Raw genomic sequence first — 25846 nt, forward strand, 5'->3', positions numbered from 1 at the left:
GAGTTACCCCTTCTGCTCCAGAGTGCAGTGAATTTAGGTCTTTCTAGATGACTTATATTGGAGGTGGTGCTCCTCACTTCATCGATAAGACTCGGATCCATTTCTGTGGGTGAAAACTTGGTTCTTTAAAATGGTCTCAAAGGCTGGAGAGGTGGCTCAGCTCTTGCAGAGGACCCAGGTTCGATTCCCAGTTCCCAGATGGAGGCTAACAATCGTCAGTAACTCCAGTTCCAGGGGATCTGATGCTCTCTTCTGACCTCCCAGGCATTGCATGACACAGGTGCACTTACACACATGCATGCAATACACTCATACACATAAAATAAAATTAATAAATAAAATGATCTCAAGCAGTGGAGGATAAAGGACAAAACCAATGCTGCTTTTTCACAAAGAAAATGCACTAGCATTCGCCACGTTGTTGTCCATGATCAGAATTCCCTGTGAAATGTGCACTAAGCACACGTTATTCAAAAGTTTAATATCTTCAAGGTCTTGTTTGTGAGGGCCTGAACCATGGAGAAGACAGGGGTTAGTGCAAGCAGGCAGGGTGCTGTGACCCACAGGGCTGGCTTAGCTCTATCCTCTACAAAGACATATGTACAGCAGGGTTTCCCAACAGCACATTATATGCAGAATCCAGGTTCAGGGTAAATGTATATATCAGTGCTGCCCCCCATCTCACGCACCATGTACCATGTATATATGAGTCACCTACTACCAGCCAGGTCCTGTGTGGTATCCAGTGGCTATTAAAAGTTGTCTGACAGCACTAGGTTAATGGGGGATACAGTCAAGCAAAGGGGTGATTACAATGAAGTATGAATTAATAAGACAAGGAGACTTAAGGGGCTGTGGGGCCCATGGGAGGGGTACCTCATGTAGCCTTGAGGCCCAGTCAGTCTGCCCTACCCATCAGAGGACTTGGTTGACACTTGGAAGAAGAGGAAGCAGAACAAAGGTGGAGAAAATGGTGTGAGAGAAGGCGTTTCAGGCAAAGCTCTCACATACAGATGTGAGTGTTGTGCACTGCATGAATGCACTCTGGGGTGAGGGATTACAGTGCTGTGTATACCCAGAATAAGTTCCTATTCTGTAATTCTGAGGCTTCTTATAGAAGTAAAGCCCTGGTTCCAGACACAGGGAACCTATGCACAATGACTGCTGAACACCAGAATACACAAGCTCAGACAAAGACTGTCTGGAGTGTAGAATGGAGGTGATGAGGACAGGTGCAAGGTGACCCTTTAGGTTTGGGCTTTACCAACTAGGCAAAGGGGAGCCACGGTATGGAATTTAGCTTTGCTCTACCTTGAGCTAGTAAGAAGGCCTAGTGGTAGTAACCATGAGGGTGGGTGGTGGAGAAGCTGTGGTTTGCCTAGCCCTGCCAGGAGCTGCTTCCATTTCTGTGGGCTACTTGGCTTGTGTGTCTTGGTTTCCTCCTCTGTGTTTGGGGGGATTAGCATCCTGGGGGGCTGCACAGAGACCAGTGTCTGATATATAGGAATTGCTAAGCAACCACAAGTCAACAGCCCAAAACCACCACAGCATCCTGGGAGGTGAATCAAAACTGAAGGGAGGATGTAAACCTAGGAGACTAAACAGACCAGCTGTGTGCTGGGAATTCTCCAGCCCATGACTGCCTGTCTGAGGGAATTTCTAGATGAGGGGGAAGCCTTGGGGCTTCGTTGGCTCTGCATGTGGTTTCCCCTGGGCTCTGGGCTCTGGACTCAGGTACCAGGGCTCCTGGCTTCCCACCAGCTCCAGCCCCTGTTGCTTTGGGGAGGGCCAGTGGTTGAGAGAGAGCTCTGTAATTGAAATCTTTTTCAGTGTCTGTCCCATCTTCCTCCCTGAGAGTCCAAGGCGTAACAGGCACTCTACTGGGCGAGCCCAGCATGCCTAAAGGGGTCCATAGGCTGGAGCCTGAGACCCCGTGGGGAAGCCTCTCTGAGCAGTTTCTTGTCTCCTAGAGAAGCTAATGCCACCTACTGGGACAGGAAGTTCATCCAGCACCCCTGAAACCCACAGGCTTCTGAGTTCTGGCTAGGGTGTCCCAGGGGGAAGAATACCTTTCCCCATGACGCGAGTGAACTGCCCAGGGAGGTCCCCCTCCGGCAGAGGGGCGACAGCCAGCTCCCCATCGCAGCTACTCAGCTGGTGTGGCTGCAGTCCGCCGCTGGCGCCCGCAGAGGCGCTGGCTGCGGCGCTGGTGGCGGTGGTGGTGCTGTCTTTGCAATTGGGGCTCTGGCTCTCGGGTCCCATCAGCGAGGGCTCCCGAAGGCGCGCCTCAGGGGTGGCACTTGGGGAGCTGTAGGCCTTGATGGGCGTCAGGATCATCTGGTGCAGCTCCTGGAGGGGGATGCGCAGGCTGCCCCCTTCGATGATGTCCTGTAATAGAGAGAAAGGACTTTGGTGAGTTCAGGGACCGCTGCCCGCCTGCACCGCCTGTAGGCTCTTCCCTCTTAGAGCTGTTCTCAGCACAGGGCAGGGAGGCTGGAATTAAACCCAAATGAGATGAGAGCCTGGGGAACTTTTTAGTAGGAGAGGGATGGCTTTAGAAAGATGGTTCTGGAGAAATCTATGTTTAATGTCTAATAGAAACTATACACATATGATTGCATGTGATACATACATGTCTTATGTAGTAACATTGGAGTACAGGGCTGGTGAAATGGTTCATTTGGCAAAGTGCTTGTAGTATAAGCATGAAAGGCCAGAGTTCAAGTACCCGGGACCCACATAAGAGGCTGGGCAATGTATACCAGTAATCCCAGCACTGGGGAGCAGATGGGAGGATCCCTGGAGCTCCCTGGCTAGTCAGTGTAGCTGAATCAGCAAGCCCCAGGTTCAGTAGGTGACCCCTCATTACATAATGAAGGTGGAGAGCGATTGAAGAAGACACCTGATGTCAACCTCTGACTTATAAACACAGACACACACACACAGACACACACACACCCCTGCATGCACACATGTGTATCTACATGAACACCTATACACACACTCACACTGGAATATAATTGGATTATTTTACATACATATTTTGATATTCTTAGATATTATTAGAAAAAGGAAGGAAAGTGGATTCTGGTAGGAATGTAGATTTTGGATAAGCCCAGGTGCCTGTGTTTGGGGTCTTCTTGTATGGTGGGTAGCCTGGGCCCTCCATCACTGTGTAGCCCCCAGTACTTATGTACTTCCAGCTCTCCTGGTATTCAGGAGTGACACTGCCTATCAGGGCCCTGATTACAAATGAAGCACTCAAATCTCCCGAGAGCCTGGACTAACAAGAACAAACATTTAAAAGCCTGATCACAAGAACTCAAACCATTCTTAAGATCCTCTCTTACTAAGATTGTGTCAGTGAAAGCAGACTTAAGGAACATGATCACTTTTGCCACCAACTTTTTCAATCAGGGCACCAGAGAAAGGATGGCCAAGGGTGACAGGCTTGGGCAGAGGACGCCAGCAAGCCCAATCCTTCTACTGGTGGGAACCTACCTTGTTGGGTGGGGTGTGTTTGTGTGGAAATGGAACATGAATTGTGATTTAGCCTAGTTGCCACAAAGGTTTTCTTTATGACGGAAGTGAAATTCTAATTAGCCACCAGAAGTGTCCCAAGCCTGGTCAGAGTCACTGTAAGCCCCTCTCAACTTTTTAAAAAAATATTTTATTATTTTTATTTTATGTGTATGCGTGTTTTGCCTTCACAAGTAGGTGCACCCATGTCGTGCAATGTCTGCAGAGGTCAGAAGAGGGCGAGGATCCCCTGGAACTGGAGTTATAGATGGTTTTTAGCTGCCATGTAGGTGCTGGGAATCGAACCCGGGTCCTCTGCAAGAGCAGTCAGTGTTCTTAACTTCTGAGCCATTGCTCCAGACCTCTCTTTAACTTTTGGAGACAGTCTCTCCCTTTGTAGCCCAGGCTGGACTGGAGCTCAGAATTTTCCTGCCTCAGCCTCCTGAGTGCTGGGATTATAGTCGTATACTACCACACTTGGCAAGACGCTCAGTTGCCTCTGAGAAGAGGGCTTCAGAAGAGAGTTCCTCTCTTTTTTGAATACAGTGGCAGGGGTGGCCAGACAGCCTCAGCCTGTGTGGTGAGCCCAGTGCATGAGTCTGCACAAGCTCTTCCCTCTTCCTAGCTTCCCTGCTTCCCTAGGGTACTAGTCTTTCCTGGAGTCTGGGGTTAAGCATGCAACTGCCACCCTTGACTTGATCTGAGCAGGGCAGGACATATGGAATCAAGCTGGTTAAATTAATCATGCTCAGCACTACTGCCTCTCCTGACTCACCAGGATAGCCTGGAGGGGGGTGTCCCTAGCTCCTGTTGTGAGTTCCCATCAACCACCCAAGCAGTGCCTGTGATGTGGGGGTTCCAATCTCTTGTCTTGCACATGACTGAGGGGATGGAAAATAAAGAAAATGGGATGTGGGTTCTGTAAAGGTGAACTGAGCTGGGGGGTGGTATTACATGTGGCCCTATAATGCCATCCCAGTGGACAGGCTCACTCAGGCAAACAAATGGGTTATTGAGACACTGTCACCTGCCATTGAGTCCTTGCTGAATCTTGCCACATGGCAAGAAGGCTCTGTACTTCATGGAGAGGGCAGGAGATTTGGGTTATACAAAGGGTTAAATTTGTTCAGCAGGAAACAGACATTCCCTAAATCTAGCCCCCATGTTACTTTTCTGTTGAAGAAAAGAAACCACAAGAAGCTGGTAAAGTGCTTGCCTAGCAAACTCAAGGACCAGAGTTCAAACCCCAGGACACACGTTAAAAAAATAAAACAAACAAACAAACAAAACACAGGCAGGGTAGTGCACATCTTTAATCTCAGCACTTGGGAGGCAGAGGCAGGCAGATCTAGCTTAACCTACTGGGTGAGTTCCAGGACAGTGACAGTCCTCAATAAGCAAAGTGAATGGAACAGGAGGAATGATAGGTTAGGTTGTCCCCTGGTCTCCATGTGAACCTGTGCACATGTACACACCACATCACACACACACACACACACACATACACACACACACACACACAGAGGGGAGAGACAGACAGACAGACAGACAGAGACACGCTCAGAGGAAACTATTAATATAACAAGTAATGTTGGATGCTTTCTTTTCTGTAACATACAGCTTTCCAGGAATTACGTTCAGAGTTTTGTTTGGCCTTGTCTTTTCTCATAGGCTTATAGTCACTGTCTCAAAAACAACACAACCGATTAGCCAAATCCCAACCCTCACTTACACCAGCACCAGCTGGGTGTCACTGTGACAGTGGGGCCACATTCCTGATCTTAACGGAGTGCCCACATTGAGAAGCAAGCAGGGAGAGTCTGAATGGAAGTCAATCTAGTGCTCTCCACTAGCTGTGGGAATTAGTTCTCTATATTGACAAGTCTCTGTCGATTCTTCATGCCCAAAATCTAATCCCACATTATAAATACGAAAGCAAAATGAAGCTTTCCAGTGAGGCATGCCAATTCAAAGCTGTTGAGCAAGAACTTGTCTGAAAGCAGATAACAAGAAGTCAGGGCCACTGTGGCACCCCAGGGGTTGCTCAGAGGATGAGCAGGAAGGAGATTACTGTTCAATCAGTTCAGCATTGGCCTTCTAGGCCTTGGAAGGAGGCTGGTTTGGTACCTTTCCTGGGTATGTGATTATAAGGTACAAACCATTAGAAAGAGAGCTTTGGGCAACCTCAGAGTTCCCAGCATTTATGTGACATGTCCTTGGCTCTATCCTTCCCTTTGGGTAGTAATAATTTGAACCTCTCATATTACAGAGGGCTTCTGTTTCTACTTAATCCATTCTCTCTCTTCCTCATCCACCAATCAGCAGCTAAACTCAACACCAGCCAGATACTGTTCTGTATTGGGAACATAAAAAACAAGTTCTCATCCCAAGCCTTGTTCCTGAGACCCACATAGTAAGATGGTGTGAGGGGATTGGAGAGATAGCTCAGCAGTTAAGAGCACTTCCTGCTCTTGCAGAAGACTTGGGTTTAGTTCCCAGCACTCACATGGTGGCTTACAACCATTTGTAACTTCAGTTCCAGGAGATCCGACATGGCCTCTGGCCTCCATAGGCATTGCTCACATGTGGTACATTTACATACATGCAGGCCCAACACTCATACATATAAAATAAATACATCAAAAAATTGTTAAAAAGATGGTGTGAGGACAGGAGACCAAGGGAACAGAGAGATAGGCTCCCTGGCTATGCGTGTGTACATACACACATGTACACATATGTACACACAGGCATCTTCTATCTCTTTATTCCACCTCAGGGTTCCTGGTTCAGAAAATGGTTCTGTTTCACAATCTGGGAGTGAGTTAAAAAGGAGGGATGATGTATAAACTCACATAGAGATTTTTTTCTTGTTAGATATAAATGCTAAGAAATCTCCCCCATCCTGAATTTTCTTTCTCTTTTCTCTCTAACAGCTTGAGAAGTCTACAAATCCTTACTCATGCCCTCAGCACACACTCATACCCCTGATGAGTGGCTGCAGTGACCGGCTGATGGCCAATGTACAGGACAGAGTCCCGTCTCCACAGTATATGACATTCCCAACACCTGCTGGGATTCTGTTTCCCTCTCTGAGCTCTCAGGAAAGAGCTCACAGCTCAACCTCTGTTACCACCAGGTCCTTTCTGATGGTGCTCCTTGGAGGCTGTTCTTCAGCCCGATCACCCAGCACACATCCGTGTGGACACCCACTGCCAATTACAGCTCACTCACAGCAGAGTCAGTCACATGTGTCTGTGACTCCACATTTGCTTTCTAGCCATTAACCTGCCATTTCTACCTGGGTGTCCCAGAAGTATCTCACTAAACTCAGCTCCCTTTCTCCCACAGTCCCCAGGAAGTCCTATGTTTCTACTCTCAAATCTCACTGTATCTGAGCTCAAACCTCCTGACAGCCGTAGGACTCCCTTTACATGACCTCTGTCATCCTTTCCCACCCTCATTGCCTCTGTTTGGGCTCATGGTCCTACCAAACCTGTCACAGTCTCCTCAAGAGCTCCCCAGCAACATCTGGTCCCTATACAGGCTTCCAGGAAGAATCTTTCATTGGCTTTGGTGATGACCCCAATCACCCTGGATTGTAAGATCGGCAGCCACTGTATCTGTCTGTCCCAATGCATGTTCCATGATACCCAAGGGCAGGCACCATGTATCACTCACAGTTATCCTGCAAGGACAGGCAAAGCGAGTCCAAACATCTGCTTAGCAAGCATTCAGCAACTGAATGGAAGAGATCCGAACATGCAGTCAGCAGCTTCTACTGATTATGAACTAGCTCTGGGCGGGGCCCCAACTATCTCCTTAGAAATGTGGGTTCTATGTGAGGTAAGAATGCTGGAGGCAGGGGCATGGTGATGGCATTTCCAATAGTGTCATCGGCCAGGCTTGTGGGACTGCCTCACCTGAGTCTGTCCCTAGGCCACCAGTGGTAACAGATGACCAACCGCTCCCTTCCTCAAACAGCAGAGGAGGCAGGATCCCCGGGAAGAAAGAACAGAGCCAGGGGCTCAATCCTCAGGGGATGTTGAAGAGGTGCCTCCTCATTCATAGGCTGTTGGTTCCTGAAGGCACTCAGGGTGTCAGAACACTGGGTGTTCTGAAGTTAGCCTAATATGGTCATCTGACAGGCATGGCTTTCAAAGAGAATGAATGGTCACTTCCTCCTTGCTTATCAGCAGTCATCATACATTTGGAATCTTTTAAACTTTCCCATCCAGAGGATCGCAGAGGAAGCATTCTTTGTATAGTCAACATTATTCTAGATATAACTCTAAGACACTGAACATCACTAACTTAATAAATGGGAAGTCAAAGGCACATCACTCACCACCCCATAAGACTTACTGATATCAGCCCAAGGATGAAGGAAGTAAGGCAAGAGAGGACCAAGCTTCCTTGTTCATAGAGAATGAATGAATTCCTAAAGAGTGCTCCAGAAATAAGAGGGGAAAACTTACAATTGAATCCTCATGCAAAACACTTTCTGTACTTTCTAACAGGTAAGGAAACAGTAAATTGGTCTTTTGAATGTTCTCTAAAAGAGAACAATTTCTTAGATTAAAAATGGCCATAATCACACTGCCAGACAAGCTGCTTAGCAAAGGAGTTAGCATAAAATTAACAACAACAAAATCCCACGTTCAGTTGGAGAGCTCACATGGAAAGTGTAATTCTCTTTAGTTAAGTGTATGCTTTAATCATATATGAATAGTCTTCATCTGTCTACTCATCTGGAGGTTTAAAAATAAATTTTCCTGATAAAATTTTCTATGCATGTATATTTCCAAACATAAACAATATGTTCTGTAGTATGCAGAAGTGTAACAACATGGAATGTGTATATATATATATATATGTATCCTTGTAGATAAGTTTTAAAAATTCCTATTCCATTAAACCACTTGCTTTAGGCGAAATTTTCTGTGGGCCTGCCTGGCTTAATACTTTGTCCTTTCCTAAAGGCTCTCTGGGATACCATGAGGCTTCCATTCATAATCTACAGTCTCAAATTCCTACACAACTTCCCTCCCAAGACCAGTGCACAAGAACCCTTGCACAGGGACACAGGTTGTATGCATGTGGAATAGGTCCTGCTGTCATTTGGACCTTAGATGAAAACATATAGTCAACTAGCCCTAAAAACGAGTCACTAAAATTATATCCAGATACAAGATGGGAACATGTTGGCAGCAGAGAGACAGTAGGCAGCTGCAAAGTGCTTTGGCCATTGGATTAAATAACATCACGAAGAAGGAGCTTTTGTTAGTCCGTAGTCATCTTTTTGTATCCATGAGGAAAATCAACAAAGAAAAGAACTTAAAGTCCACAGTTCACTCATCACTGTAGATTTATGTTAGGAGTCACACAGTTGTAAATTTTTTTCAGTATTTTACATTTTTGAGGTGGTTCCTGTCTGAGTCATGGAGACTTATCCTGTTGTGAAAGTCTGAAGCCAGGCTATCTGTTTGCTAACACTTTCAATTCCCCCGTGGAACCTAGAGTACACCTGTTGGCGTCTGCCATTCTGAGGACAGCTTTCTCTAAAGGAGACTCCCTGGGTGGACAGTAGGAACAAGCACATTAGCATTTCCTATGCTGCTTTGTCCGTAGCAGCCGTTTGTTGCAGGTAGAACACCTTGCCAGTCTCTAGGGCTGTTTACAAGACAGAGGTGATGGGCATGCAAAGGGAGCATTGGATGCACTTCACCCAAGGCATGGTGGGTCACAGCAACTTGTACCCAGGGAATTAGTGCATCTCATCATCAGGATACAAGGAAGCACGAACAGCCAGGCAGCTCTGTCCTGATCATTTCATTTTCTCTAACTTCAACAGGGAAGCCACATGATCCTCTGAGGTTTGACAGGTGACACTCTAAACTGATATTCATTGATCTGTGTTCCCATGAAGAAGGTAGAAATGTCCCCTGGCCCACTGTTCACTCACCCTTTCCAAAGACTTCAGGAGGTTTTGTCTTTCTTTGAGCTTCTGAATACTGATGACAATTTTGTGTCTTGCACCTTTGGTAACATTCTGTAATTAAATACAAGATACATTTATGACATCATTTAAAAAATATTTTATTTATTATTTTTATTTTATGTGTATGAGTGTATTGCCTGCATGTATGTGAGTGCACCCATATCCTGCAATGCTGCAGAGGTCAGAAGATGGCTTGGGAATCCCCTGGAACTGGAGTTAAGGGTGGTTCGTAGCCGCCATGTGGGTGCTGGGAATCGAATCCAGGTCCTCTGCAAGAGCAGTCAGTGCTCTTCTTAACCACTGAGCCATCTCTCCAGCCCCCAAGACATCATTTTAAAGGATAAGCTTAGAGACTCTCAGATGCTATGTGGTACTCTGTCTTTTTGTTCCTATGTGAGCACAGGCTGGCCACTATGTATTTCAGAAACCCCTTCTCAGTAAATATTCTGAGTCCATCTGGCTTCGCGCTTGCCCATGACTTTTAGGACAGGGAGACACAAAGCAGCCAATTATTCTACCCAGCATGAGATTTCTTCAGTCTTAAAAGATAATTTTTAGTTCAGACACGCTTCTCTTCCAGGCTGTATCATGTCAGTCCCTCTCAGTTTCCCTGGAGGCTCTGACCTCATCTATCCATTGCTTTCTCAATCCCTTCCCACGCCTGTGCCTCTCTAGAAGACGGAGCTCAGGATAGCCCACGTGTACCACCACAAAGGGAACTTCTCTTAGTTTGCAGCCTTCCTGTCCTTTCTATAATGAAAACTAGAGTTCACTGCACTCCAGGTAAATGTGCAGAGTGGTGGATTTTATCTTAAATGGGCGGCAGTAGTTGGAAAAGCCTTGTTGATCACAGTTACTGCACATTTCCCTGTAGAGGGTCCTTCTAATTCAATCTGGAATGCAAACTTCTGAGGACCTCTATTCTAATACAACCACTCCACAGAATGCTTCTTAGCAAATAACAGGATGAAGATGATGACAGCATCACTTCTACTTAGAAAAATCAAGATAAACAGACTCATGAAGGTGAAACCCTGGGTGTGTACTTCTGTTGAGTTGTAATTTTCAAATCAAATGAATTAAATCATTTGAAAAGTTTGTGTCAGGCTCTGGCTTTGCCCTCTGTGTCAATTCTTTCTTTCTTTCCTTTTAATTTGAACAAGCAATGACTTGGATTTTCTCTCAACTTTGACCCGAATATGAAAATGCTCTTTGAAATTGTTTCCTTCAGTCCCTGAGATCTCAAGAAGCAGCTGAGATCCAAAAAGTAGTGGGAGAAACATTAGGAAGTTGAAATTACAGCCTTTCATTCTCCGAGAATGTGCAGTGACTTTGGGCTTTGTCTTTGCTCAATTCTGGTATTCAGCCAGGCCTGCAGAGGGGGAACTGTGGGTACTGAATAAACAACAGGCAAGCAGAGGTCTGTGGGGAAGCATGCACCAGTCCGGCCATGCCCCAAATGCTGCGATCTCTCCTTCCTACAGGGGAAAGAGTATTAGCTCGTTCAGACCACTAATTCTTTCAGATCATTGTTCAAAGGAACCTGGCAATTTGAAATGTGCAAACTTCATTTTAAACAAGAGAAACAAAGACATTGGTCAGATCTCTTGGCTAGAGCCTGGCATGGTAGAAGCATTCTTGGTTTCAGGGGTTCTGTTGATTGGCCTTTGACATTCACACTTGGGGGAAGAGGCCTAAGAAGGAAGGAGGAATGTTGTCCTTTTATGACTTCAGAGGGGATATAAAATCTGAGTCCTGTGGAAATCTCACTCTCAATTGCTGTCTATGCTATTGAAGTGGTTAGAAGAAAAAAGTATTTTAAACAATTTACTCCAATTTACTCAACCAGGACCAGCTTGAATGATTTTAGGCAAGTGTTGTGGCATCTCTGAAGGATGTCCTGGTGTTGATATTGACTAGTTCAGTTGGAAGTTAGTGGATATATGACCAGACTGGATAACAGACAAGGGATCTCTCCCTACCCAAACAAGGCCTGGGTGGGCAGAGGGAAGGAGAGAACCAGGAGAGCCAAAGCTCTCGGGGGCCTTGGTGCAAGGTCCCTTCCAGGTGGTGCCACAGATTCTTCCCAAGTATCCAGAATTTTCAGTGTTCTTGGAGTCTACCTTGCCCTGACTCCCTTTCCCCCTCATTGCCCCATGGTTATCTGTTGATCTTCTATCTCCCACTGGGTTCTGCTAGGCTTACTCACCGTGGGATACCAGTTAGCATCTGGCAGTAGCTAAGTTATGGGTCCAAAAAGGTCAGTCTGGGACTTGAACTTCAAGTAACCCCTTCTCAGGAAAGGAATTCCCTCGAGTACATACCTGAGCCTCCAGTTGGCACTCAGTGAGGGCCATCATTTCCTCATAGGTCATCTGGGAGAAAAGCGCGGCATACTTGTGCAAGCGGAGGCTTTTTAACCAGGCTGGAACATCTGTGATGCATGATGTACAAGAGATGGGAGAGAAATGATAGGGAACAAGAAGAGGTGACCAAAGATGAGGGAACAGAGAGGGAAAAAGGGTGATGGTCAGAGGAAAAAAAAAAAGAAAAAAAAATTTGTTATTACTTAATTTGGGCAGCAAATGGTGGGCTCAGAAAGCTCAGGCTAGCCCTATCCTCCCCAAAGCTCCTTTATTCTACATTAGACCAGGGATTGCTAACTTGGGGTCCATGGGTTTCAGGGCATACAGGAATTCTCTAGAACATCCCAGCTTATGAGTATATGGATGGTTTTCTAGGTAGAGTCATCCACCGCTCCCCTAAAGTCACCAAATGGGTTCATCACAATAAACAAACAGAATGCAAAGAGCCACTGCTTTAGCTAGGCCCTTTCATTGTTGTTTTGGAAAGAGCTGACTTAGAATGATGAAACTAGACACATTAGTCTATACCCTCAAGACACTTCTTTTTTGGAGACTTAATGCATATCTTCATATACTATGTTTGCCACTTTCAGAGTCAGGAAAAATATGCAGCAATTCCAAGCCTGATACTTCCTCTGCCTCCTTAGGTCCTAGTGGGGTAAAGGGCAACTTAAACTACCAGTATTGTCCCTGCTGTGGGATATCTGCTGATCATTTCTCCAAGCTATGGGATGTATTGGAACATGTCTTTGACTTATTCTTTGCATGCAAATCTGAAAGATATCATGACATGAAGGGTCCAAACACTGGCCAGACCACAGGATAAAGGAAATTCTAAAGAACACCTACCTAAAGCCCCAAGTTTGGGGTTCTAGAGCTAAGAAAATTACTGGATTGAAAATCCAGAGTCATTACCTTGTTGATTATAACCAAAATGAATCATTTCCCCAGTCTCTTAAGTCAGAGTTTTTGGAGCTGATAGAATATTTGAAAAGTTTGCAGAACTATCTTCTACCCATGATGATTTTACAGATATCATTAAATCTACATTACAGAGCAAGTTTGTGGTCAAGTGGGCACTGAGCTGCAGCTCTTTCTTACATCATTACAATTCTAGGAAGAACCAAAGAGATCATCAGCCGTAGAGCTAGGTAAATAGGAGATTGCAAAGTACTTTGTGATACTAAGGCACTGAGTAAGTGCCATTCGTGTCTTCTGTGACGTATTATCTATCACTAACCACGTGGGCCACAAGATTCTGTACTATTGATTACAAAGTGTTTTATTCTGAGGTACTTATGAGCCACACACATTCCAAAATAATTGTGAAGCTTCCAATTTTCCAATGTTTAAAGTAGCTAACTAGGGCTGATGGAAGATGCTTAATCAACTCTGAAATCAGGCTCTGTCTCATGGGTGAACCAAACCAAGGCTCAGGGAATGCAGTTGGGGGTGGGGGGTGGGGCGATGACTGGTGATTGCCTGAAAGTCAGACATAGGAAGTGATTGTGAGCCTGCTGAGGGCACTTTGTGCTCTGCAGTAATGTGAAGACCAATGACAGGGAAATTCTGAGAATTAGACTTGCACATTCAATTAAGAACAGATTCAGTAGTTTCAGACAAGAAATTACTTCATTCTGTGGTTGGAAGCCCTTCAATCTACTGTGACAAAAACAGAGTCTCTCCAGGATTATCGTTAACCACACTGAGATAAGGCTTCCCCAGGTGCATAGTGCTAAGCCCTAATATACTCAGTGTAAGCCACTTTAGGATCTTCAGTTCAGGATAGACCAGCTCAGGAGTCTATTACTTTCCCTGACATGACATTCTGGAGGTGTCCACCATGCTTTTGCTTCTGTTGAAACAATGTCAACACGTCTGCAGCGTCGGCAGCTGTGTTAACCACAGCTCTGGTTTTCAGACCAACTACATGCCACCAGGTTTTGTGTTTGCTATTCATATCTTTGAAGTCCCAAATAATTTCCCAGAAAACACAACAGCCATGATTCAGAGGAGTCTAGGTAGTCCAGTGTCACACTTAGATACAATTTATCCCAAAAGAGCACAGAGCAACCCTGTGGACCTGTTTCATTTTAACCAAGTATCTTAAAGCTTAATCATTCAAAATCCACTGATGGTAAGATGAACAAAATTCTCAGCTACCAAGTCATGCTGCGAACTGGGTGCTTTATAAGCCAAGGTGACGATAGGGCTTCTTAAAGAATCAGGTAGTATGAGGGCCAAGTCCTAGGTTGGTAAGTCTCAGTTCACTCAGGGCTAGTTCCTTTCTATAAAACAAATTGGACAACTAGAAATCCTGGGATAGAAGCATGGAAGAGCCTATCCCACTAGTCAAAATGTAGGTCACTGGGTGTAGTTTTCCTGGAAAAGTTTACTACCACAACAGGATGAGTTAGGCCTTCCTGAAGAGTCATTTCCAGATATATTCTTGGGAAACGTAAGGCCCTTTGACCTTATGTTCCTTAAGGTAGGCAGCCTGCTTGTACAGTGCCTAGCTCAGAGCCATGCACCTAAGGAGCTTTCCTTCATGCAGCCAGGTCTGTTGAACAAAGAAGAGGAAATGTCAGTTCTTAAGAACACAGTCTACTAGCTGCATAGGAAGACCCTGTCTCAACCACAACGAACCCTGAAAGAACAACAGAGAAGAACATGGCCTACCAACCATTTTCTGTCTGGTTAGTGGAGAATCCCTTGCCAGAGATGAAAAGAGAATACCATTAAAAGGGAAACACAGAGACGTGAGAGGCTGGACTGTATGATTATCCTAAGTCAAGAATTCTAATGACTAGGATGCTGGATTCTGTGCAATGTTGGCTGGAGAGGAACGCTAACCAAAAGCTTAGGTCCTTTCCAATGAGCCACATGTCGTCCTGTTGGATGTAATGCTATGAACCATCTTAGCATCTTAGCATCCTTTTTCTATCTGCGAAGCTGTGGCTATGGTTGGCAAATGGAAGAAGCAGAGTTACCCAGAGAAGTGGAAATGTCAGTTTGGCATACATACCTTCAGAGCACAGCTGTTTAGCTTCATCTAGGCTGCTCCTGTTGGGCATAGCAATGCAGATCTCAAACTAGAAAGTCACTCTCTTGTGCAATGTGAGAAAGAAAAGATACCTTTGCTATATGCTAGGCAGAATTCCTTCAAATGTGGGAATAATGTTATTTATTCAACACCTACTAGGTGCTTTACAGAGAGGTCAGGCTCTCTGAAGGCATGCCCTCGCCATCAAATCCAAAGAGCATGAGTGGGTCACATACAAAAATTATAATAGCTGCAATGCAAGTGAGTGCTTGGGTTTGCTGCAATTCAGTGCAATACAGTGAGCCCTTGGGTTTGCTGAAGGAGTAGGAGAGCTGCTTGCCCCTTGCTGCTTGGAATATGACAGCAACTTGGAGTCCACTGGGCAGACCATGTTGTGGAGCTCCTATCTCACATAGTAGGAAGGACAGAAACAAACAGCAGAGCCACAGAGCGTTTAGAGTAGAACAAATGCTTGGTGGGTGGTAGAAAATGGCTAGAGACAAGGTGGGCACACATAGGTGGGGGGGCAGATGACTGAGTTATGAAATGTCAAAACAAGGAAAGCAGATTTCACCAATGAAAAGCTGTTGAAATCTGTGCACTAGAAACAGTTAGATGATGTGTTAGAAAGATGACGGCTGACCTAGAAGATTAGTTGGAGGATGGTGAGAAGAGGCCAGGATATGAATTTAAGAAAACCTTGAGGATGGCTTGGGAGGGGTGATAGAGAAACGAAAGGATGGAAATGGATGCTACTTGGAGACCAGAAAGACCATTGAAAGAGGGAGACAAAGGAACTGAAAATGGCTCCTTTGGCTTAGGTTTGGTGAGAGGGAAAACAAGGGAAGACGTCAGAAGTCTAAGACTTGGTTTAGTCATGGAAGTAGGTGTGGCTACTTAGGCAAGGAGCATTGAATGAGACTAAGATAGAGCTGTGGTGGAGCCTTGGGGTGGCTGGCTTTGTGGGGAAAGTGCGGGAAGAGAGGTCAGAAAGTATTACCATCCATGTGCTTAATGGAGGCCCTCATGTTGGATAGTCCCCATCATTCCCGGAGCCTCCTTCTAGCTCCTGCTACAGTCCACACTGGTTTATCTTCTTAGGGCTAATTTTGGATAACAGAGCTACGCACCCATCTTGCATATGTCCTGTATCCACCTGTAGCTTTAGCGATGGAATCTAAGTTGAAACTCTGCTCATTTCTATTTCCTTTCAGAGTTTGGATACCTTGACCTCAGAGGGGCTTTGTGTGATGTACAGCAGCTGACATAGAAGCTGGGCTCCAATAGAACTTGGGCTGCTTTTCTTTTATGTGTGCTGCAGATACCAGCCAGGTCAGCAAGCCGTGCAGCACCCAACCACAAATGGGAGGTGGTCCCGGGAGAAAGACAGGCTGAAAGGGGAGGATATTAAGGCAGTTCATTCTCTGGAGCAGAAACGTGCATAGTCATCTTCCCACAAGGGAGATCACGTGCAGTGCTCTTGGTACCTGCCAGTAGGCATCAACCCCATTATCCATGGAGAGCCAGGCTGATCTCACATACCTTTCTCTCCAAGATCACTTGCATTCGTTTTTAAGGGAGTAAGAAAGGCAGCAGGAAGGCAAGGAGGGACCAGTGATTCACTGTTAAAGGGAAAGGGAAAATGACTTCTAGCAACCAAGAGCAGAAGTTTAGCGGCGCCACCTAGCTTGTCTTTATTTTTGGCTAGAGCGGAATGAAGAGCCTGATTCTGTTCTAGTCTCTGAGCAAAAGAAAATTTGCTCTCTGGGTCCTTAGGATCTGGGATTCTCTGGAGGGAGCTCCTTGATCCTGAAGACTGTCTAGAGTGCTTCAGGAGGACTCCCGTCTCATGCAGACATATATGAGTCTTGGAAAGCACAAATTTGAGGTAAAATACTTCAAAGGATTAGATGCAAACCAAAGGATTAAATTTCTTCCTGGCAATTCCATTTACTACAACATTTCTAAGTGCTGTTCTTCACGTAGCCTACTTTGTATCATTAAATAGAAGCTGAGGTCTACATTGAAAGCTACACAGTCTTTAAAGCACTCCAGCTGAGGATGATGCAAGCTTGGCAAGGAGCTGAGTTTATTCAAAGTCCCAAGGTCTTTAGGATCTAGGAGGAGTCCTGAAGTTTGTGTTACAAAGACACCAGAGCTCTCAGCCTATCTGAGGACTGTGAGCATCACTACAAGCCTCTGAGGACTCATTCCGGCAGGCCACATGTTGTCATTTGGAAATAAAGAAAGTGAAGCAAAAGTTAGGAGCATTCAAAATGACATCCAGAAAGTCAACATTCAGAAAACAGCAGCACTTTTCTCTGACAGTCATGCTAAAAAGTCTCCCACAGCAACCCCACTCCATCACTCAGACCTTCAAGTCCCCCAGAGATGCTGCATTTAAAAATCTTTCTTACAAACGTTTCTCACTGGTTCTTTTTTTCTCAAAGATTTCACCTCTCCATACTTTTTCTCATCTTCATTCTGAGAGAGGTAGAGGATCAAAGGTCTACATTTCAAAAATAACTCCAAACCCCTTCACTGACTATTTCAGAGGAGGCAATATATTTTATTTGCTCTGGAGAGAAAAAGTTTACTCAAGTTTTCATCTGAGAGGCTCCTTCAAAAAGGCAAACATATTTTTTCCATTCAATGGCCCTCTCTGTTCTTAACTGCTGTGTATCTACCAAGATTACTGCAGCCAAGAGTCCCCCCTTTGCCTTTAATGTCTATATACACGTAATAATACATCAAGCTCCATTAGCTCTGTATTTTTGTGCTATCAGGAAGTTGCATGCCACAAGTGTACCCTGTTGATTTTATTTCATGATAGTGAGGATGCATCTAACACCAAGAGAACACAGAGCCAAACTCTACCCCTCATTTGGGAAACCACTCTTCCTAGAGCCAAATCCATAGACTTTTCTATCCAGATATCTGGAATGGAGTCCCCGAGTATAATATAAGAGCTGCTCAGGAGAGGAGGAGAATCTGGAGAAGAGCCCAGGGTGGGCCAGGGAGGGGCATGGTGTCTTGGTGGGGTTCCCTGAGGCACTTGCACATCTCCGCTGGAGTATCGACAGGTTCCCATGTCCACCACACCCCGAATTGTCTTATCTGTTTCTCCTCTCATAGACCCTACGCTGTAGATGACCTCTCCAGATATCCCAGGCAGCCTCTCCAGATATCCCAGGCAGAACCTTGGGCATCACCTTAAATGCCTCCTGCTCCGTCACTGTCTGAATTCAGGTAGTTAGCAAGCCCTCTCAGATTCTACTTTTCATGGAGGGTTTGTGTTCCACTCCTTGGTCTCCATTCTTATTTCACTTGTTTTGGTCCGATTTCACTTCCCTCCTCTATTACTGAAAAATTCTTGCACCTCTCCACTGGCCTCCAAATTCCCTGTTCTTTCTTCACTTTGACAAATCTTTCATACTGCTATGAGGGTTTCATTTCTAATATGCAAAGCTAGGCAGCTGGTTCTGTTGCAGAAATTCCATCAAAAATTTCAGGATAAAGACAAATCCTTTAAAAGGCCTAGGATCTGGCTCTTTCCTCTACAGATCTGTTTCCCATGTGCCTACAAAACTCTAAGGTTAAGCCCTCACCTCCCACGTTTTCACAGTGTTGTTCCCTCTCTACAGACTACCTTCCCTCCATTTATCCTGGTTGACCTGCAATCATGCTCTGAGGCTCAGATCTGGGCATCTCCTCCTCTAGAGACTTTCCTCCTGTTTTGAATTAAAGCCTGTCTTGGTGTCTGCCTTAAGTCATAGCACATCTCTAAGAACATATTCTCAAAGCAGAGTCCCATGAACCAGGTATCTGTTTGGTGTTCACGTGAAAATGAGTCTTCTGAGGCCAAAGGCCCTCCACATTTGTCTCCCCAGAGCTCAGTAGGTGCTCAGAAAAGTCCAATGGCTTAAGTGAGGACAAAAGTGAACCTGTGCTGCCTCCATATTTCAAAGCCACACAGAAAAGCTCTGGCCTTTTGATAAGTCTCTAGGCATTGGGTTTATCATCTCTGAGGGTATCATGCTAATATGAGGGACAGATTGGCTCCTTCCACCAGCAAGCTGCTCTCTAGGAGATTCTGGGACTGTTTCTCTCTCTCTTTCTCTCTCTCTCTCTCTTCTCTCTCTCTCTCCCTCCCTCCCTCCCACCCTGTCTCTCTCCCTCCCTCCCTTCTACCCTCCCTCCCTTTCTCTGTCCCCAACTTGAAGCCCGTGTATGAGACAGGATCCAAGAGAGCATATTCAATCCCTTTGCTATGTGAGAATGAAGGATATTATGACTGAGTCCCAACTCAGGCAGAATCAAGAGTCTCTCCCCTGGGATACATCACAGAGAAGCTTTTGAAAAGAGCACAGAGAACTGAATTGAGAAACCCTAACCAGTCTATTTAGTCCAAACATATATAAGTAGTAGCCTCCCTAAGGATTAGTAAGAGGGGAAAATTTCATATTTCAAGTCAGGCTGCTACTCAAGGTTTTGAGTGGAGTGCTCAATCCCAGCATTTTCTTTAGCTCGAGATAGTGGCCTGAGCCCTCTCCACATCAATCTGGACAATTTAAACCATCAGGACAGGAATTTACTAGAAGAGAAGCAGGGCAATGCAGGAAGAGGAGGAAGTTAATCCTCTGAGAATAGGGGTTGGTTTATTCCGCATGCTTGATCCAAGAGAGGATGGTGTCCAAAGTTGGCTAGTCTGTCCAGATGAGAAGCTAAGAAAGAACAAATCCAGAGTTTTAGCAAGATGTGCATAGCAGTTAGCCACACTAAGTCAAGTTAAATTCTGGTGGCTTGTTTTCCCAAGGTGTGAGGTGAGGGTGACATGTATGCCTTGGCATTTTGAGAATGCTTTTCAATTCTGCTCCAGTTCCCTGGTTCTCACAAACTGGACATTGACAAATTAGAGAAGCTGTAGTTAGATGATGCCCCCCTAAGTGGCCCTTGGCTCTTGATAAGGGGCCGAGGCTGAAGAAAGTCAGCGTGGGGGTTCATGGGAAAAGCTTCTTAAATGCAAACCACTTGGTTTCATAGTTTGCTGTTCAGAAAGTGTGAATTAATTTGGGAGTTTAAATGAGTATCTGCTCTCAGACATGGGGATCAAATGACAAACACTTGGGATGGGCAAAATAAGTGCTGCTTCTTGGAGAGGCTCTGGGGACCTTTGATCCATAGGTGTTCTCGGCAGCCATCTCACCACTGGGCAGGATAGGGAATATTTATGTTCAATAAACACTGTCCCCAGGACATTTCAGAATGTGAGTGTTTGGGGTGGTAGACATTTCTATTACCTGATATTGTCAACTGAACTGAAAATGTATTTTCCCTATAAACAGAATTCTTTATCATCTATAATGTTCTTTCCTTCAAAAAAATTTTTTTTTGCCATTTAACTTGCTAGTGACCTTATACTTTGATTTCCCAATACACTTCTGTAAGAGAGGGAAGCTCAATAGATCAAAGAATGTGAAGAAGTAAGGAAAGAGTGTTTTGTTCCAACCAGCCACCAAATAACCCCTTTTCTGTCTGATGCCTATGGCCTCCTAAAGAAAATCTTCAACATGATATTTTGTCTTTGTTGTTCTATGGCTGATTAGGCTCTGAGAAGACGGTTCTCACCAGTTCTAGGGAAAGGAACCAAGTTCCTCTACAGATATTTCTTGAGCTCTGGAAAAAGGCTTTTATACTAAAACAATGATGAGACATTTATTCAAACTTTCCTTCCATTCACATTTCTTTAAAAATATGTTATCTCTTTTCACTCCTTACCTCAGAATACCTGCATACAGTGAGCATAGCTTTACCTACTTTGGGAGGATGCGTAAAGTGCACAGAAACCTCCCAAGTAAAGGGAAAAATAGGAAAGAAAGAAAATAAAGTAAAAGGAAGGAAGGAAAGAAGCAAATGTCCCAACACAGTCAGTGGAGTCTGCATTCTTCTGGGCTGGTGGCCTTTCCACAGGGAAACACTCATCCAGTGCTTCTCCCAGTTACCAGTTAAGCCTCAATATGCTGTCCTGGAATCAGGCTGTCCACACACTGAACTTTACCTGCAAAGAAGCTACTCAAAAGTGGTTTCTCAGGCATTTTGATGTTCAGTGACAGAGCTGTTAAGTCAAAGTGACCAAGAGCCCTGATGACCCTCACCTGCTACCTTGTCACCTGGGCTTGTCCATTTGAACATATCACTAAGTAACATCACCTGGGAATGGGTTTTGCCAGTTCTCCAACATTATGATGTGGTCCTGCCCCATGTGTGCCAAAATGACCCATTGCGTTAGCTGCCTGTTAGACATCTTTAAAAACACATCTGTATCCCTAGGGGAAAACTTTAAGATGCATCTCAATCCCAGGGGCACTAAGCACACGACCATTATGGGAAGGTGAGGGGGGCACAGTCCTAATGGAGGCTCCTGAGAGGAAGACTGAAGGTCAGCTTCAGCCCCTAAGTTGATGGGCTCCATTTTTCAGCCTCACTTTCTCTTATAGCTGGCACCGGGCAGATTTGGGAGTACTCTCTGTGACAGGGTCCCCTGTGGGGAGGGGATGAGGTCAAGAGCTTCTTTTACAAAGGAAGGATTAGAAACAGCAAACCTCAGGACTGTGTATTAACAGCGGTGCAGAGGGTGCTCTCAGCCTGCCCTCGGCATTGTTCCAGAACCCTGCCTGGTTATTGTCTCACCATCTAACATTGTTATCAGCATGTCTCCGATGAGTGTCTTTCCCTAAGGACTTCTAGCCTTCCAACAACTGGAGTCTAAAAATACAGAATGCATGCGTCCTCTGTGAACCCATCATTGGTAATTTGGAAATCTCTGTCTCCTGAGGAGGATCTGCAGGAGAGGGTACATTGACAGGCAACGTAGGGACATTTATTTAGGCTGCACAATAGGCCTTTATCACCCATATGCAAATCTATTATCAGGCTTAAAACATTGATGTTTCCATGTCCTTTGAACAGATGCAGAGAAAAGGGTTTAAAGGTTTCTTTGGCTATAAAAGAAAAGGGGAAAACAAAAGGAAGCACAGCTACACGTCTGCATTAAGAGAGACGTAGAAGTAAAAAATAAAAGGTTGGTAGTTTGTTTTTCTGAACTCGCGACAGGTCCCTGGCCACAGTGAGGCAGAGGGTGGAGCAGCTTGGCATCTTTTCAGATGACCCTGTCCAGGCTAACAGGAATCCTCATTGTCTGAGGGTCAGTATCCTGGAAACAACAGGGGATGCTGACCTTGCTTGCTTTGGTTGCTGGGTTGACATGGGTGATCACTGATCATTGATCACTGGGCAAGGATCAGAAACATCAAACCCGAGGACTATGTATTAACACAAGCATTGAGGGTGCTTTCGGGGTCTGTTCTTGGCACTGTCCCAGAATCCTGCCTGGCTTTGTCTCACCATCTAACATTGTTATCATCTGGAAGGAGGCTCTGAAGCCTTCCCTCCAGGGCCAGCCCTGGAGTTCTGGAAGGGATGGCTTGAATACACAAGCCTGGGACAAGGGGCTGGGCACCCTCTCTCTTGCTGACTACCTCTCTTTACCCCTGGACTCCCTCAAGGGAGGGACTCTCGGTTCCTCGTGTAGTCACTCACCTTTCATACCACTACCTTCTTCTTGGAATGTGTTACGAGCAGTGGTCTGATCTTCTAAGTGTTCACTCCCACCACTTCCTGAAGAGGCTACACTGCTTTGTGGAGACAGGGGGGCATGATCGGATGGGAGGCACTGGGGTCCTCTAGCTCGTAAGTCCTCATGAGACATCCATCCATGTCCTAGAGGCTGGTTTGGCACATTCATGGGTGGGGTAAGGGACACAGATCGTTTCAAAGGGCTGTGGTGTGCCTGGCCTGAGAGAACTGGAAAAAAAAATAAAATGAAATAGGTTATTCCCTCCCCTTTATTTAGCCTGGGATGCAGAATAACTCATAATACCTTTGCACCATCAGAGATACCGTGACTAACTGTCTTACACTCCAGCAGTGGGCACAGCAGGTCGAATGAGGGCTGCCAGGGCCCTTTCCTCTGCCTGGACTTCCTTGTGGGTTGGGTTGCTCCCAGCAGCCCAAACCTATGATGCTCATATACTTGGTCTTAGCGTTTGTGAGTTTGAATCTGCTTTTATTCCTAACTCTACAGATCAGAATTTGGAGCAGTGGGCCTATCTGCTGGGCAAGGCTGACAGCCTGGCAAAATGGCTCTCTGCCCTGAGTGAAGACAGCCTGTGCTGGGCAATATTTTTTAAGCACCAGAAATGACATTACCCATGTTGGTATGTAGGACTTGAAGGACAGGCAGGCACTATTTGGGCTCTTTGCAGTGTTGACCAGGAAGAAGGTAAACTATCTTTCTAATCAGGAGTCTGGGAACTTTCACCTCTGAATGGTGGTGGGGCAGAGGGAGGGGCCCTAGCACTGACTTGACCTTACAGTATGGGACGTTGGCGGCTGTGGTGAAAGGACTAATTCTTTCCCTCATCCTCACCAGCTCATACCAAACTTTATCCAGCAAATGCCTCCAGGTAACAAGGTTTTCATTTAGAAGCCAGTGGGGAGCTCTCAGTGAGTATGCTCAGCCCTTCCACACAGTGGGCAACATCTGCAAAGCACCCCCTTTTTTATTTTCCAGAAAACTAGGAAAAAGCAACAAAATGCACAGAACTGGCCAAATTAAATTGAAGGCATTCAAAAGAGGGACTTAACCACCATCAATGCCAAGGGAGCTGAGGTTATCCTTGGTTGGTTTTGCTGGGTGTGTAAAGTGACAACTTTACAAAGTAAGTCTATTCATAACATTTCCCTCAGCACCAGTTCCTGACAGGGCCAGTTTATTTTGACTGCCGCTGTACTAATGTGGAACTGAGCCACATGCATTTTTAAACATTTTTCAGGGAAGTCATTACATTCCGTCTCCAGCTCTGTCCCCTCCAGTGTGGCATTTGCTCTCCCCAAGTTGGGCCATGTACTTCTTTGTTGGCATAAACTTTCTGTAGTCTTCAGTAGGTAGACCAGATGGCCCAAATGGTGAGATTTCTGATAGGGCTGCACCCACTTATAGACTAGAGAAGATGATTACTGTGAACCCAGCTACAAGATAAAGGCAAGAGCTAAAAGGTGGGGGTGTTTTCAAGGATTGTGTCTGAGGCAGTAATCACATGGTCTGATGGCAGCAAAACTCAGGACTTGTGGGATCAGTGTTTCCACCTGGCCTTGTATGAAAGGGGAAAACTAGGTCTAGAAACTTAAAAAAAAAAATCACTATTTTTATTTTATGTGCATGAGTGTATTGCCTGCATGTGTGTAGGTGCACCTGTGTCATGCCATGCCTGAGGAGGTCAGAAGATGGTGTCTTATCCCCTGGAGCTGGAGTTATAGCTGGTTGTTAGCTGCCGTGTGGGTGCTGGGATTTGAACCCAGGTCTTCTGCAAAACAGTCAGTGCTCTTAATCACTGAGCCATCTCTCTAGCCTGGGTCTAGAAGCCTTTTTATTAACAAAAAAGAGAGGAGAAAAGGGAACTTCCAGGTTTAGTCTTTGTAATCTTCTTGGAAATTTCTAGTGTCAGTAGATTCTATTGAAGGCAAGGAATTTCACCTAGATTTTCAAAGGGGACTTTTAAAATGACTCTACCAGGCTGAAACATTTTCACTAAGAAGACTACAGGACAAACTGTTTGAAAAGGCTCCCTAGAAAATGCATTGCTACCTTGTTGGAGTAGAGTTAGAAAACAAGGACACACACACAAACAAATAAATAAAAAGGAAAGAGCAGCAAAAAGAAAGAAGCTAATAGAAAGAAAGTCAGACATCCAGAAAATCCATTTCATGCCTGTCTAAGTATTTATATAAAATTGGGCAGACTTGTTTTGAGCTGCCCTGTGGGCTGGGACCTCTAGTTCAGACAGCTTTGCTTTCTGATACCTCTGCAGCCACTCCAGAATATCTGTGAATGGCACCAGCCAGGTACACCACATTTCCACTTGGGGTGTCCTCTGCACAGCTGAGATTGACTTGCCAAAAAGGGACCAAGGGGAGTGGGCGAGACCCTTGGCGTCTAGGATGCTTAGAGGCAATAGAAGAATTAATAACTCATTGATAGCCATATCCTAGGGTTACTGCTAATGTGGTTCTTATTTTTTAAAAACATTTATTGTATGTGTACATTTGTATGCATACATGTGTCAGAGCATGTGTATAAAGGTCAGAGGACAGCTTGTGGGAGTCAGTTTTCTCCTACCTTGTGGGTTTCCAGGGATTGAATTCAAGTTGCCAGGCTTGGCAGCAAGCCCCTTTAACCACAGAGTCATCTCGTGGGCCCCTCATTTTTATTTGGATGCTGAGAATAACACAGTACGCATGTAGCAACTAAATTCCAGTATGGATGAAACCAATTTGCTTCTCCCACTTAAAATTTTCTCAAAATCCATGCTGCCCCTTACCCCAAACTGAATGGCATGCATAGGGAAGATGCCAGGGTCCCAGGATTCCACTGCTGATTGGGATTAGAGGGAGATGTCTGCCCTTCAGTGAATGGCCTTACAGGGATTTGCACAGAGGCCTACACAACTGTTTCTGTTTTCTTGGGCTTAAGTGAAATCATAGGGGTCAGAGCATGAACTTGGCCTCCGTGTCTGTCTAATAAATCACTTGTACCTAAGGTGCCAGGGCCTTTCCATCAAAGGCCCTGCCTCCTCTGTATCATAGAGGGAGTCCTCTGATGCCTACAGCTGCCCACACTCAGGAACATCTCTCTAGGAGTCAGCCTGCAGGAGCGGCCAAGTACAGAACCTTATAGGAAGCTTCTGATATGAAGAGAGGGTCAGGGTTCAGAGCTTGGCGAAGGTTACCCCTAAACTAAAGGATGGTTGTGCTAGGCAGATGCCTTATTCCTCTCAGAAGAATGGAGACCCATAGGTA

General features: G+C 45.4%; 1 protein-coding gene across 3 annotated transcripts in view; it reads right to left on the reverse strand.

The window, feature by feature from the left end:
- Samd4a (sterile alpha motif domain containing 4A) overlaps positions 1-25846 on the reverse strand; it is a 243999-nt gene that overhangs the window by 28276 nt on the left and 189877 nt on the right. For 2 of the 3 annotated variants that reach the window (XM_008839544.2, XM_029566660.1), the window contains 4 exons: positions 22529-22792; positions 11845-11954; positions 9485-9571; positions 2070-2388 (listed from right to left, as the gene is read on the reverse strand). In XM_008839544.2, coding sequence (XP_008837766.1) covers positions 2070-2388; positions 9485-9571; positions 11845-11954; positions 22529-22792 — 780 coding nt within the window. The remainder of the gene's footprint in view (positions 1-2069; positions 2389-9484; positions 9572-11844; positions 11955-22528; positions 22793-25846) is intronic. The other variant, XM_008839545.3, reaches the window with a different exon arrangement.

This window comes from Nannospalax galili, unplaced genomic scaffold, assembly GCF_000622305.1.
Source record: "Nannospalax galili isolate Female #2095 unplaced genomic scaffold, S.galili_v1.0 scaffold336, whole genome shotgun sequence".
Classification (NCBI taxonomy): Eukaryota; Metazoa; Chordata; class Mammalia; order Rodentia; family Spalacidae; genus Nannospalax; species Nannospalax galili.